This window comes from Anarrhichthys ocellatus, unplaced genomic scaffold (genome assembly GCF_004355925.1).
Source record: "Anarrhichthys ocellatus isolate YVR2014 unplaced genomic scaffold, GSC_Weel_1.0 scaffold11, whole genome shotgun sequence".
NCBI lineage: Eukaryota > Metazoa > Chordata > Actinopteri > Perciformes > Anarhichadidae > Anarrhichthys > Anarrhichthys ocellatus.
The window spans coordinates 1,648,499-1,662,627 of NW_022280041.1; the positions used below are offsets into that span (position 1 = coordinate 1,648,499).

Below are 14,129 nucleotides of genomic sequence, written 5' to 3' on the forward strand. Positions count from 1 at the left end.
CACACACACACACACACACACACACACACACACACACACACACACACTATTTATTCAATATAAATGAGTGTCATGTACAATATGCATTACAGCACAATGCTTCCATTTAGTGGTGTGAGCGACAGAGTGAGAGGATTTCACGGCTTTTGGGAATCGTTCCAGCGTTATGAATGTTGAATGAGTCCTTTTAATAACAGCCGTGCTGACCTTAACTAGAGATGCTCCAATACCAAGAAAACCAAAGACTTGCTTTGATTAAAAATCATTCTTGGCATTAGCAGTTTAAATGATGTAAATCATAGGCTGCATATGTAGCTAGTGAGGTCATAATTCACTCTCCAATATCTATACAATAGAGCTTGAACGCATCATAATGTAACTCCATGCAACCTCCGTTATTTAGCCAAGTCAATGTTGATGTTTTTGTCACGCAACTTGCGTACTTCAGTAACGGCACTTACGATCTTTTATCCTAAACCTAACAAAGTACTTTTGTCGCCTGATCCTCACCGAGTTTCCCGTGAAGTCGGAAGTTTATTTAGAAAAGATTACACGCATGCAACGAGCGGAAATTGACACGCGTTGCTGGATTTTGCAGGAAAACGCAGGATATCATACTGTTGTACGAGGACACGTTGACGAGTGACATGTGTTGCTGTCGTTTGAGTATAAATTATATTATAACGTGATGTTGGATTGGTGCATGGACTCACATATTGGCTGATACTCGATCCAGCATTTAAGGTCGCATCGGAGGCATTTCCTAGACTGGTATAGTTAGCAAAACATCTCTAATTCTCCCCTCTCCTCCTCCCTACTGCCTCCCTACACCACACCACCAATGCTGATTAGATACTGAACCGACTGCTCCGTTTTCAATTCATCTCTTTTATTTCTGCGGCTAACTCGTCCGTCCATCTCGCCTTCTGTTTTTAACAGAGCTCATGTTTTTACATTAATTCTGGAAGTGGTGAGGGTGAGAGAGAGAGACAGAGAGAGAAAGAGAGAACTAGGAGGACTGATTAGGTCTGTGGGGACGCTTGTGCATGGGGGTGTGTGAGTGTGTGTGTGTGTGCGCTCCAGTGATAATGTAAAGAGGGTACATGTGCTGACTTAATCAGGCAGAGTGGAAAGCATTAGATGCCACTGATCCCAGACCAGGGGGAGAAAAAAAAAACGGAGGGTGAGGCAAACATATGGCACAGACAACAAAAAAGAAAAGAGGGTTAGGAGTGAGGAGAGAGAAATGAGGGAGGCGACGGGGGAGAAAAAGAGAAAACCAGCGGACAAGTATGAATAGAGGGAAAGGATAACGAGACATGAGACATGAGCATTGGGACAATTTACAAGAATCCACACACGGCTCAACAAGCGCCCTCGTCTCGTTTCCTCTGGGTGTGTGTGTGTTTGTTCGTCTTCCTCACCCCCGCCCCAAAAGCAAACCCTGACAAATTATTCTGACCACAAAGATTCAGTCTTCAACTGCAAGACTCTTGACTCACTACAAAATACTTCAGACTACAGAGGAGATACGACTCAATGTCAAAAGTCTGTCCTCACTTCAAAGCCCAGCTGAAGGACGCGACTGTACGCATTTAATTAGTGTTAAATAATCAATTCCATTGATCTGTGTGGGTGTTTTAAGTCTAGATTAATGTACACATCTCAACTTGATCTCAGGTGTGTAGGCTGAATAAATGCTCCCAAAAAGAGACTATTTAATCAGTACAATGACGACGTTACACATTTACTTACGAACAAAAATATTTGATTACGATTCCCACACGTTTTACTTTTCTTGCCGAGAGTTAGACGATTAGCTTATCTTAGCACCTCTAAAGCTCACCGATTAAAAGGTTTGACCTCCGTCTGTTTAATCCGTACACAAACACAAATGTAGAAGTGCTTCCAGTTTAATGCTAAGCTATCGACTAATCAACCATATACAACATTGACAGCAGAGCGATTTATCGATTGATTACGAGAGAAAAACGACAACCAGTCCCTTGATCCAGACAGAGAGAGACACACACACACACACACAGTGATCTCATTCCCAACAGTGACCTTCTCTGTTCCTCTCTGATGTGAGCTCCATTGTTGCTGCGCATCGGTTGACTTTTGACTGAACCACAATAGACCGGAGACTTTCTGGTACTGAAGGAACCAGTGTGAGCGCTCAGGGAGCTAGTGAGGAAGTGTGTGTGTGTTTGCTCGGTACACTTTGGTGCAATAAACCAAGAGAAATCACTATCTACTACATCCCCTGCCTCTCTTTCTATTTCCTCGTCTGTCTGGTGCATCTACCCGGAGAACATAGAACTAATTAACCTTGAACAAAATTCTACTTTCTCTTCCCGATTGTCACTTTAAACCTCTTCCTTCTCTTTTACTGAATACCTAATCAGCTCTTCGTTGAATCTTTGTGGACGTTTGTGACTAATGTGAAGAAATTCCTGTCAAAAACACAGTGACAGCTGTCGACTGTCTGGTGTTCGCATACCTTTTAAAGCTGGCATCAGTCAGGATAAACCCCTTACGTTAACTTCACATTCTGAGTCTCTGCAACGAGATTTGGAAAGTGGGATATAGACAATTCAACGAGCCTCCGGGTGGGATAAAGTTCGAGGTGGATTAACCCTCGTGACCAGACCTGCGATCAGCTTCTCAATCCTATCTCGGCATCTTTTTAAAACCTCCGTCTGGGCGTCACATCAGTGCTTTGCTTTGTGTGCTCGACACAGTCTCGGCCCCTTCAGAGACCACCAGAGGAAGGTCAGCCTCACATAGCTGGAATTCCTAAAGGGACGGCTCGGTATTAGAGGACATAATCTGGACAAATCTCAAAGACTTTACACGTTTAAAATCAGATTGTTTTTATGAAGGGAAGACGGTATGTTGGCACAGTTCTGTCGACACACTGTGAAGAGACACTACCAGTGAAATCACTGAACATGTGGCCTTCCTACATTAATACAACGCCCGTTATTTCCTTCATTGCTCAACCGCATTGCCCAAAAAGTAATGATTAGCCATGCAGAATATCACTGCAATGAGTCTTCACAGAGTCATCAGAATGAGCCAACGAATACCATATCTGGAAATGTAAGAACATCCGACTGGTCATATTCCCATTCTTTGATTTATAATAAATACTTTTAAACTCTGCTTGATTCGAATATTTAAATATGTTCGGTGTACTGACAGGAAACAGGCCAGTTCGTCCAATTAAATAAGCTTTCCCAGAGCTGGAAAACACTTTGCATGATTTCTACAAGACCGAAGTCCTCCAACAGAACTAAAACCAAAACAGCTCTTTGCTGATATCACGGGAATGTTCTCCACGGAGGTCGGAGGTCAACTACACGACTTGTAGGGACTCAATGTCTCACTCAAGGACATTTCCCCACAGGGTGGATGCTTGCCAACCAGAGGGCTTTAACGGTGGTCATCCAGTTAAAGGACGACGTCTCTTAACCGCCTCGACCACCCGGCCCTTCCGATCGCTCCGCAGGGGAGTGAGATTACCGAGGTTTAATAACGTCGCTAGCTGAGAAAGGGTGCCACTGCCACCTTTGCTCAGAGTCTGAGTATTTCGGGAGGACGCACACGCCAGCTGACACCACACAGATGAAAAAGCCAGACGCAGGAGTGCAGCCCCAATCTGTTGAAGATTAACGCGCCGCAGTATCAGCACCTTGTCTGGCATGTAGCAGTAATCTCCTTCTCTGCTCTGTCTGTTTCCGTGTTAGGGACTGCAGACGAGGTTTGCCTCAAAAGAGGATTCCCCCGTCCCTCCTTCCCTCTTTCTTCCCCTCTCAAATCCTTGTGATAGGAGGTGGAGAGGGAGGACAGAGAGAGAGAGAGAGAGAGAGAGAGAGAGAGAGAGAGAGAGAGCTGTGAAGAATTGTAAGCCTGCTGAATTTGAAAAATAAGCATCTTTTCCTTTCTTCTTTTGGCTTTTACAATCACACCAAGCCCTGAATAACAGTGTTTTTTGGTTGTTGTAAATACTGAATAAAAAGCGAACTCTTGTTTTGTAGTCAGGGAAAACACGATTCTCGTCTATGATGGTCTCACCTCGCTGCCAATACAATCAAAAAGACACTACGGCGGTTTGAGCATCATCGTTATGTTACGTTATTAGATTAACAAACCACAAACAAATGATTCTTTCATTCTCATTCAGTAGTTTGCACACAGAAACAGAAAAATATCAACGACTGGGAAGTTGTGTTTTGGGAAATGTTAAAGGACAAAACAAGTGACCACGGAGAGGCGGAGGCAGCAGAAGGAACGGATTATTTAGCATTTTCTTGCCACTTTAGGGCCTTCAGAGTGCCTTTTTCTGGCAGAAAAGTGGCCGCAGTGCGCTAGTTAGCTGTGGGAAGAAAGAGGCAGCGAGTGACAAAATGTCACCACAAGTCGCTCTACTAATGGACTTGTTCTATGGCTTTAATTATCCCCCTGAGGTCTGAAATACGAGTGCTTCTCCTCTGTCTCTCTTAGTCACACACAGATATATATAGAGAGAGAGACGGAGATTTGGGGACAGACGAACTCTCTCGTCACCAGCTGCCATGTTTTCATGGGGGGGGGGAAATCGGGATATCTTCTCAAGTGAAGAGGATGGAAGTCTCTGCACAGATGTCTCGGGGGGGGGATGTCTACCGGTTTATGTCAAAAATAAAATAAAAAAAGAGGAGAGTGACGCAGACAGAGACAGGCAGACAGACGTACATGCACACAGGTAGACTACGGGAATAAAAACAAGCAGTGAACCCAAACCAAAGGCTCCTGAGAGAACACGGCTAAAAATAAGCATCAGAATGAGAACAGGAGTACTGAATGTTCCCGACACTCGCAGACAAAGCTCATTTAAAACCACGTACTACCTGTACTCAATCCACCAAATGAGTAAATGGAGTTCATGCTCACTGCACTGTGAGACCAGATGCTACATTATGAACTAGAAACGGTGCACTCTGTAGAGACCCAATCTCAGCCAGGTGTGTCTGCAACAACCACTGCTGTAGTGTGCAAGTGAATGAACACAACACACAGTTTAACTCCACGGCTACACACTAAGGCGTCGTAAAAAGTCACTTCATTCAAAGTCAAAATGCACATTCAAAAACACAAATATCTTGTAGATCCTGAATGTTGGATAGAAGCAGGCCAACGTTGCTCCTCCTCTGTGTTGTTTTGGTTACTTTTGAACGTGCAACTGTGATATTTGTTCAAATCGATCACTACTGCGCAGTAAGTATCACATATTCACTGAGGATGTAGCGCGTCTGCAACTGATCCCGTACACACTCAGAGACGTTGAAGCACTCTAACGGGAGGCGCTGTAATTCATCCATCTTCACACACACACTCCCTTGGGCTTCACTTGAAACGGCCGAATCCAGACAGTCAGCAGTAAGCCTTCTTCTTCTTCTTTTCTTGCTTCCTGGTTGTCTAAACTGAGCCTATCTCCGCTCTGCAGCCAGGGAGGAGCCCCCCCGCTCTGTTTGGATTGCATTAGACTCGCCAACAATCGCTCGAGACACAGGCGACCCCACCGCGTTACTAACCAGCTCCACCCTGCTGCAGATCTATCAGGGCTGGAATCAATGGAGCACAGATAGCAGGAAATAAGCAGAGTATTTGTATTCTTTCATGTGCTCAAGTCCCATTGAGCCCTTTTTGTTCCTCCAATACTTTCTTTAGGTGTTATTCAGGAAATAAACCACTGCATGTGTGTGTACACTGTGTAATGAGGCTGCAGGATGAAAAGCGGACTCGAGATTCAACAGAATATATATTGATCTTTAAAGTGGACCTGACATGTTGATTCTTCACACTGTGTGAAAGGAATAATAATTGATGAGAACACTGTAGCTATTGTGTATATTTTTCCATTTTTCAAGAGAGGATAAAACTGAATATATGGTGGAAATGGTGTCTAAGCATCAGGTGTTTGTAGTCGGCTTCGCATGATAGAGTTTGATTGACACTTAAGAGCCAGGGTTGTGACGCTAGGTAGCCAACTCAAGTCACTGGGGTTATTGCGAGAAGCCTGAAGTAAAGTCTGTGATTAACACAAGCTTAACAGATGTTAAGGTTTAACTCTAGGATATATTTTTATGTTAGAAAATAACCCTATCGTGTATTTTGAAGCTTTTACCTGTTTAAAGAAGGCGGGTCGCTAACAAGAGGATAATTGAGACGACTAAACATCCTCTGCGTGTATACTCGCACTCATGTAACCGTGGTGTAGTTTGTTTATAGCCTAACGTTGGCTTTTTAATAACCAATATCTCAATGACCTAAACAGTGTCTCCGTGTCCCAAACTAACCCAGAGACACACTGCAGCCCAGACAGAGCCAGGCAAAAAGCATCAGTTTGTCATGCAAGTGTAACCTAGTTTAAAAGGGTTTGGCTAAAAATGGCCCCCAACACGACATGCTGTCAAAGGGAGCTGTGGGGCCAGCGGCTCAGCCGGCTGGTGAGAACGATGTGGCACGTTGTGTTAAGCTTCCATAACCGGAGCTGTTACCGAGTAGAAAAGGCCTTAAAAACGGCCTGACTAAAGGTGCTTCCACACCTGCAGCGCATTTGGTGCGGACCCAGGAGGAACATTGTGGGATTTCAGCTCTGGTCTAGCTCCTGGAAAATCTAATTCTGGTGACTGACAGATGTTTATGCAGCACTTGAACGCTTCTAGTGTGTTTATTTGTGAAGAAATAAGGAATAAGCAAGACAGCAAATTGTTTTGAGTAATGACTAACAGGTGGAGACAGGCGGTACAAAAGCTCCCAGAAGCACAGACTGGCTTATGAGGCGTCTTTTACAGTAACGATCAGAGGCTTATTACTGCGGGATCTTTTTAATGGACTTAATGAACAGACAAAGAAGAGTCGGAGACAAGCACAGCACTTTTAACAACTTTTGACCCATTAATCAGGGAGAATACCCCATACAGATGATTTATACGGTTGCTTCATGAACAGATTTCACAGTCGGCAGATGGATTTTTTAAAACCTCTGTGGTTGGTTTTCTTTGCTTTCACACCACAAACCAAACACACCAGAGTCCGCTTGGACCTGTGTTTCTGGTCCCAATCTGTGGTTACCATTTCTGTTAAGAATAGCATGTAGGTTGGTATGAAACTGCCTGAGCAGGGCACCAGACAAACAGTCATTCTAACTTCGGCTGGCAGGCTGGACATTTCTGCAAGTCATCAGCATGCATGCAGGCAGCTAATGTAGTGTAAATATAACATGTGCAGCGCTACTTGTGGAATAAAGAGTACAACCAGCAATGCAGACGGGGTGATGCATCTAGCAACAGACGACAAAGACGGAAAAAGGGTCAAAAACAACACGTCAAATGTTTCCTCCCAACAAAACATTTCACTTTACCGACACAGGAACAAAGAGGCCGACGCTCTACGACAACTCCTGCACAGTAAACATGAATCACTGGGGTGTTGCTGCCCTCCGTGAAGTCACAGGTCAAGATGAGCTGAATAGAAGCTCTTATTATGTTGAGCAGTCATGCTGTTATTTAGTTTACTCCCTACACAGCTCCAGTGACTTAAGGTCGGGGCATGCTCGCCAGGAACTAGTGCTCACCAAGTGGCATCCGACCACGTCTGGAAGAAAGTTTTAGCTTTTATTCCGGCCGCACGGAAAGGTGTGGGGAACTACGCTACAATGGTTCAAATGGAGATAGCGGCGCACACGTTTTTCCAACCTTTAACACACGAAAAGTGCCCAAAAAGGTGAGCTCCAGAGAGACGTTTAAATCAGGAAGGTGTTGGGGAAAAGGCTTTCACAAGTTGTTCCGACTATCCGAGCGTCATAACGTCTTTAAATCTCGAAAGTTGCAGCAACAGATTGATACTCATCATCCATCATCACCCGTCTCCATCATTACATTGTTGAATGTTAATATCATTAAATTAACAACCAATTACTCAAGATTTCTGCCTGGATGCCTTAGGTTTTTCTGAAGTTGATTTCCTTCCTCTCATTCACCTCTTTGCCGACAACGGACGGCACTGTTCCGACAGCAGACAGATGGTCTAGATGAGGCGTGAAGAAGGCCATCAGCAGCACATCGAGCTGAAACAACAACCTCTGAACGAAGCCGGGGTTTTCACTTTACCAGCCGTTTACATCACTTCGTTCACATCAAGTGTTTGTGTGTGCAGCTAAGAATAAGAAAGCAATGTTGACCGATTAGCAGAATCAATAAGAGTACTAGTATCGATTTAAATGCTAACGGTACCCAAACCATAACGCTTACATACAGGAACAAACAGGGAGAGTGACTTCATTCTCTGCTCGGGTAGACACACTACCTCTTTAAATAGTCTGCTGCTATATTAATACTCTGAATATCACATTTGAGATGATTAGATATTCCATTATCTGAAGCTTCATTAGTCTCGTTCAACGGTTGTAAAACCATGACCGTTACTGAGGCTGCAGTCGGTTCCACCATCAAACTTTCCCCCCCTCTCCGCCAAATAAAGCCCATTTAACACCAGCCAATTGGCTGTTGGTTTGCTGCCATGACAACAGAGTGCCGGTAAAAGGGTGGGGGTGGGGTGGGGTGGGTGGAGACTAGACTTCAGTTTAAATGCCACAACTTCTCTCTTAACAGCTGTAAGATGGTGAAACAATCGGCGTTTCAATGATGCCAAAGTGGAAAGAAGTGGCCTCCTAAAGTGTATGTGTGTGTGTGACTTTGCATCACTTAGCTGCTTATAAAAGACCTGGATTAAAAGACAAACAGTCACTCTCATCTTGACAACCTGAAGACTGCACACAGGTGTGCATCTGAACCCTTCTGTCGTTGGTTTTTATGAAGATAATTCCCGTAAATAAAAAAGGAGCTGCTCAAAAAGCTGATGGACTCTCGTACGCTAACTAGCAGGGGGGGAGAGTTAATTGAGGTGGACAGTCACGAGTCATGACACCAAATGTGCTTTTAAAAGAGACACTTATTGTTCACCAGCGGTGCGTGAATGTCACGGCCCCCCTACCCGGGTTATCCGGTTATTGAGTCTAGATGCAAATATGCCGGTGAGATCATTCACAGCTTGCTGTCAGACGGTCACAGCTGCTTGCGGTGAAATTGTACCACGGGGAGAATGATAGTTTGTGTGTGTGTGTGTGTGTGTGGGGGCTCCGACTGTGTGAACGATAGCTGAACAGACAGAGTTAGCAGCAACACAAGCTAACCTCGCTGAGGTCGTTTGGTTCAGTGTGGTAAAGCAAAGCCGGCGTAGCGTAGCGGCGGATATTCTTTCACGGCAGTATTTACGCAATCCCCAAGTTAAAGGGGGCTGTGGTGTACAATAGTTGAACATAAAACCTGCCGGTGTTCATCACATTAGCTGACTGAGTAACGATCGTAACACGCCGCCCGCAGGCCTCCCCGGCTCGCTAACCGACTCACAAATTGACTAAGCTGCCCGAGTGAATGACGACCTCACGGATAACCCGCCTTCATCCCCGCCCGCCGGCCGCCCGTCCTCACAGCACAATGAACTTGACAGCCCCGATGTTACATTCACGGGGGAAGTCATCAACCGCACAAACAACACGACAATCAGGCCCCCTCCATGCGACGCTCCCCCCCCCCCCCCCACGGCACCGAGGTCGTCGCTCTCACTGAGAAATCAATACCCTACAATGATTAAGCTTGACGCGGCGTATTGGCTGGGAGGGGTCTGGCCAAGTTCACTAAAGGGAGCGGAGACAATGCATGACTTTTGCTGAACGTCAGCAGCCGAGTGGAGGAGGAGGAGGAGGAGGAGGAGGAGGAGGAGACGGATGTGAGGCCGCTGAGCCGAAAGCACCGATCAAACATGCGCCGGTTCCCGGAAAAAGCAGAACTTCAGCACATTTTGGTCGCAGCGACGGTGACGAAACACAAACATCGTGCACACGACTCCCTCTTTACTTTTTAACATCCTTTTCTTTCCTTTTGTCGTTCTCCCCACTTGCTTCACCGCCACCTCCAACGTGACTCAGTTAAATTTCAACATCAGCGACTGAGATCTAGGTATTTGCGGTATGTGAGAGAGGTTCCCCCCCCCAAAAAACACCAGGAAAGTAAATATGGAGTTTGTTTTTTTGTCTCAGTCACAGTCTGTCCTTTGCTGGCTCGCCTGATGAAAGACCGGTTTTCTGTTGTCACGAGTGTTGTTATCTCTCTCTGTGATTTGCTTTGATGTCTGTCCAACAATAACCTGCTGGAAGAGTTCCAGGCACTAAAACACAAGATGTTTCTAAGAGTCGTTGGTTTTTCTTGGTTTCCGTTTGAACATCGAATGGGAGAACTACTACTACAAGGGGAAAAGTCTGAGTTAGATGAGTTTGCCAGACTGTGAAGGCCGACTAGTTAGATGAGTTTCCATGTTCGTCGTGATGATGTTGAGTCAAATAAAAGCTAACATATTACAAACATATTTTATATCGTAGATCGAAAACAACCACAGGCCTTATTTCACACAACACTGACTTTGTCACGAGGGATCCGAAAGCGCAAAAAGTGCCGACTAATTTCCTGGTTTCAGGACTCATCTCTGCAGCAATATATAGATAAGTCATTTATCAAGCAAATAAAATAGACACATATTTGATAGTCCCAGTGCCTCAGAGTTTGCTTTTCGCTGTTTTATGTAGTTAAAAATGTATTATATTTAGGTTTTAGAGAGTTTCACCGCAAATATAAGCAACTTTGAAGTAGAACTGAAACAATTGGTCACAAAGTATCCAACTTTTCGCTCATAAAACGCCACGTCCGTGTCCTGACGTGTGACGATTTGTAGCCTTTTTATGTCATATACGATTGTAAATTAAGTATTTCGGACTGACGGTCAGTTAAAACAAGTCACGTTGAGCTCAGAGAAAATACGATGACCATGTCTGACATTTTATAGATAAAGTAAATGCATACTTGGCTGCTGGTTGTGACATTTCCAGACACTACTTTGGGCATTGGGGAACTTAATAAGGGTCTTATTATGTGGTTATAATGTGGCCTTTGAATACTCAAGGATTGAACAAATATATATTAATAATAGATTCCATCATCGCCACAGCGGTCTACTGTTACAGTTGCTGCAAATAAGCTAAATGCATAGAATACATGAAGGTTAAAACCTCAAAGCCAGCCTGTATAATATTTCATAAAGGTAGTGTGTGTGTGTGTGTGTGTGTGTGTCAGAGCTTCAGGTGCAGTGTGTGTTGTTGCTGCTGCTCTGTCTGCATTTGAAAGGCTCTTTTAAAGAAGAAGAACAACAACAACAAAGGAGGATGTCTACTCACAATCCAGGTGTTTCTTCTTGGGTCCGCTCACTTCATGTGTGGTGGCTTTGCACACCGCCTTGCTGATGGCCGACCCGGTCATGCTGTGCTGAGCCGCTGCGATCCGATCCGTGATAGATTGTCCCGACATCTCTCTCTCTTTCTACCTCTCTCTCTCAATCAGCTGAAATAGCACAATAACGATCCGATCAATGGATCAACTCACACGTGACTTCACTGTCAAGTGGAGGGAAGCGGGTCGCGAACAAACACCCTACTGTTGTGAAAACACAACCTGTGCAGTAATCAGATCACTGGTTGGTTTAACTATGAACGCCACAATCAACAGCTGATTTTGCAATATATGTAGTTTATTCCGACTATCTATATCTACCTAAATGAACACAACACGACGACACTGATCTAGTCTGTGTTAGCTAATGTTTCCGTTGCAGGAAAGAGTCCCACTGTGGAATGTGTAAACACTGTGAATTACTTTATGCCCACTAATAAACATGCTGGTTTGTTGTAACCTGGATGAGTTGTTTCGAGAGAGAACACACATTTAAAAAAAAAAAAAAAAAGGAAAAGTAATCCGTTTGGAGAACATCAACAATCTCGACAATCCTCCCCAAAAAAAAAAAAAAAAATTTGAGTTCCTCCTCCACGTCAACTTGTTAGCTCGGGCTGTTTTGAGTTAGCTATCACTGGTCGCGCGGCAAAGCTCGTGCGTGGAAAAAGTCCTTCGGAACAAAGCGGAACATCGTTTTTGAGTTTATAGCCAGATACGGGGTCGCTGACGACAGGTGCGGCTTTTTTTCTGACGGTGTCGAGGTGTTAGCCGAGGAGCTAGCGGCGGTTAGCTAACCTGCCAGCCGAACCGAGCAGAGTCTCTCCGAAGAAAGCCGAAGCCGGCGGAGTCGTTAAGTAAAAAAAAAAAAAAAAAAAGAAGAAGAAAAAAAAATGACAGCTCCTTTTTGGCTCGGTTGTTTCCTCTTTTAACGGTTAACGGCTCAGTCGGTGCTGTCCTCCGGCTGCCGACTCCACATTACCGGCCCGGTTTCTTTTTTGTGTGCTGCTGTCTGAACTGAAAAGTCTCGCCAGTTGTTTCTTTCTTGTTACGGACTGACTGACTGGCTGGTTGGTTGCTGCTCTGCCGGACAAAATGGCAGCGTAAAAAATCAGCTGATCTCACAACTGTGCTGCCTTCACGGGCCCCCTGCTTGGCTCGGAATCTAGACTGCTGCAATTCTATTCTTTTGATAGTTTTTTTTTTTGCTAATTATTATCTGCTTAAAAACTGTGCACATTTTTACAGACTGGCTTTTATGTGATGGCGTCGCTTTTTTGTTTTATTTCTGTTTTATTTTTATTTGTTGATTTTACTCAATTATTTTACTAAATATATATATATTCTATTTTATTTATTTATTAGTTTATTTTTCTCGTATCGACTGTCTCACTGATCTTTCTGTTGTTGTTGTTATTGTGTTGCTTTTGCTGCTTTGTCTGTCAAAGCACTTTGTAAACTCTGTTTTTAAAGGTGCTATATAAATAAAGTTATTATTATTATTATTATCATAGTGTCAGAAGGAATACCCATATCATAACCCTGTAACAGCAACATTCACTGTACCTGTAATTATATATATTTATAGTGTATTGAATGTATTAAATACACACTGCTTTTAACACACACACATACACACATAGCTAAATTATAAAATATATTTAAGTACTGTAAGAACTATCGACAACAAAGAAGAAAAGGAAAAGACAAATCCAGTGTTTCATGACTTATTTTGTATCGTTCATGTGGTCTTCATGCTTAATAGTTCAATTTCCGACAGCTCTTGAACGCCTCTTTAGTCTATTGGGCGAGACCTGAGGAGTGAGTGTTGCCTTTAAGGTGTCACGGTTTAAATTGTAGCGGAATTTATGAAACAAACGTCTCAAATTTCATATATTTTCACATCATAAAGACGTTTTCTTGCCAAAAACAACGACATAAAACTGACTTTTCAAACCGCCTTCTCTCTTCACAAACGCATCACTAGTGCCGCTCCAATCTAAATTTAAGGTGGTATTTTTAAATGATTCCTCAGACACCGTGTCCTTGTTTGACTCCAGACTATGTGGAACACGGTGTGCTGAAAGATCAGTGGGGGAAACCGCTTGTGTCGGTATCAGACCGGATCCGAGAGCTGAATAAATCAAGAACTCTCACCGTGTTTCACACTCTGCAGGTTATAAAACGTCATGCCGCATGTTCCCAGTCATAAGATGAGTGTTTTGCATTGATTACAGCCACGTGTCATGATGCAATAAACCATATATCAATAGCCTATCATATGTGCGCGAGGACAAGAGGTGTTTGAGTTATGACAAAGAGAGAGAGGTGATAGATGACTATAGGTGCATTTTGTTTTCCTGCAGGGTGTGTGTGTGTGTTTGTATGTGTGTGTGTGTGTGTGTGTGTGTGTGTGTGTGTGTGTGTTTCCTTTCAATTTCAGAGCTGCAGTCTGAAGTATGTCCCACCCGGGTGAGAAATACTGCAAATTGCCTCCAGCAGCAGCAGCAGCAGGTGAATTCCTGGAACCTTCTTCCGACCTCCAATGACCCTCCTCTCTCTCTCCACATCCGGAGAGAAAAGCCCCTCCACGCGGCGATGATTGATATGATGAACTGTCACAAGGGTGATGAGGAACACGTTTATCTGATCAGCACTTGGACGCTGAAAGTGTGTGTATGTGTGTGTGTGTGTGTGTGTGTGTTGAGAAGAAGAAAAAACGTGCATGCAGCAGGAATAAGAAGT

At 44.1% G+C, this 14,129-nt stretch overlaps 1 protein-coding gene across 9 annotated transcripts in view; it reads right to left on the reverse strand.

The window, feature by feature from the left end:
- LOC116385582 (phosphatidylinositol-binding clathrin assembly protein) overlaps positions 1-12,470 on the reverse strand; it is a 59,145-nt gene extending 46,675 nt beyond the window's left edge. For 8 of the 9 annotated variants that reach the window (XM_031851186.1, XM_031851182.1, XM_031851180.1 and 5 more), the window contains exon 1: positions 11,336-11,465. In XM_031851186.1, the coding sequence (XP_031707046.1) occupies positions 11,336-11,465 (130 nt within the window). Of the gene's footprint in view, positions 1-11,335 lie in introns of all 9 variants that reach the window. The other variant, XM_031851179.1, reaches the window with a different exon arrangement.
- Positions 12,471-14,129: the final 1,659 nt, after the last annotated feature.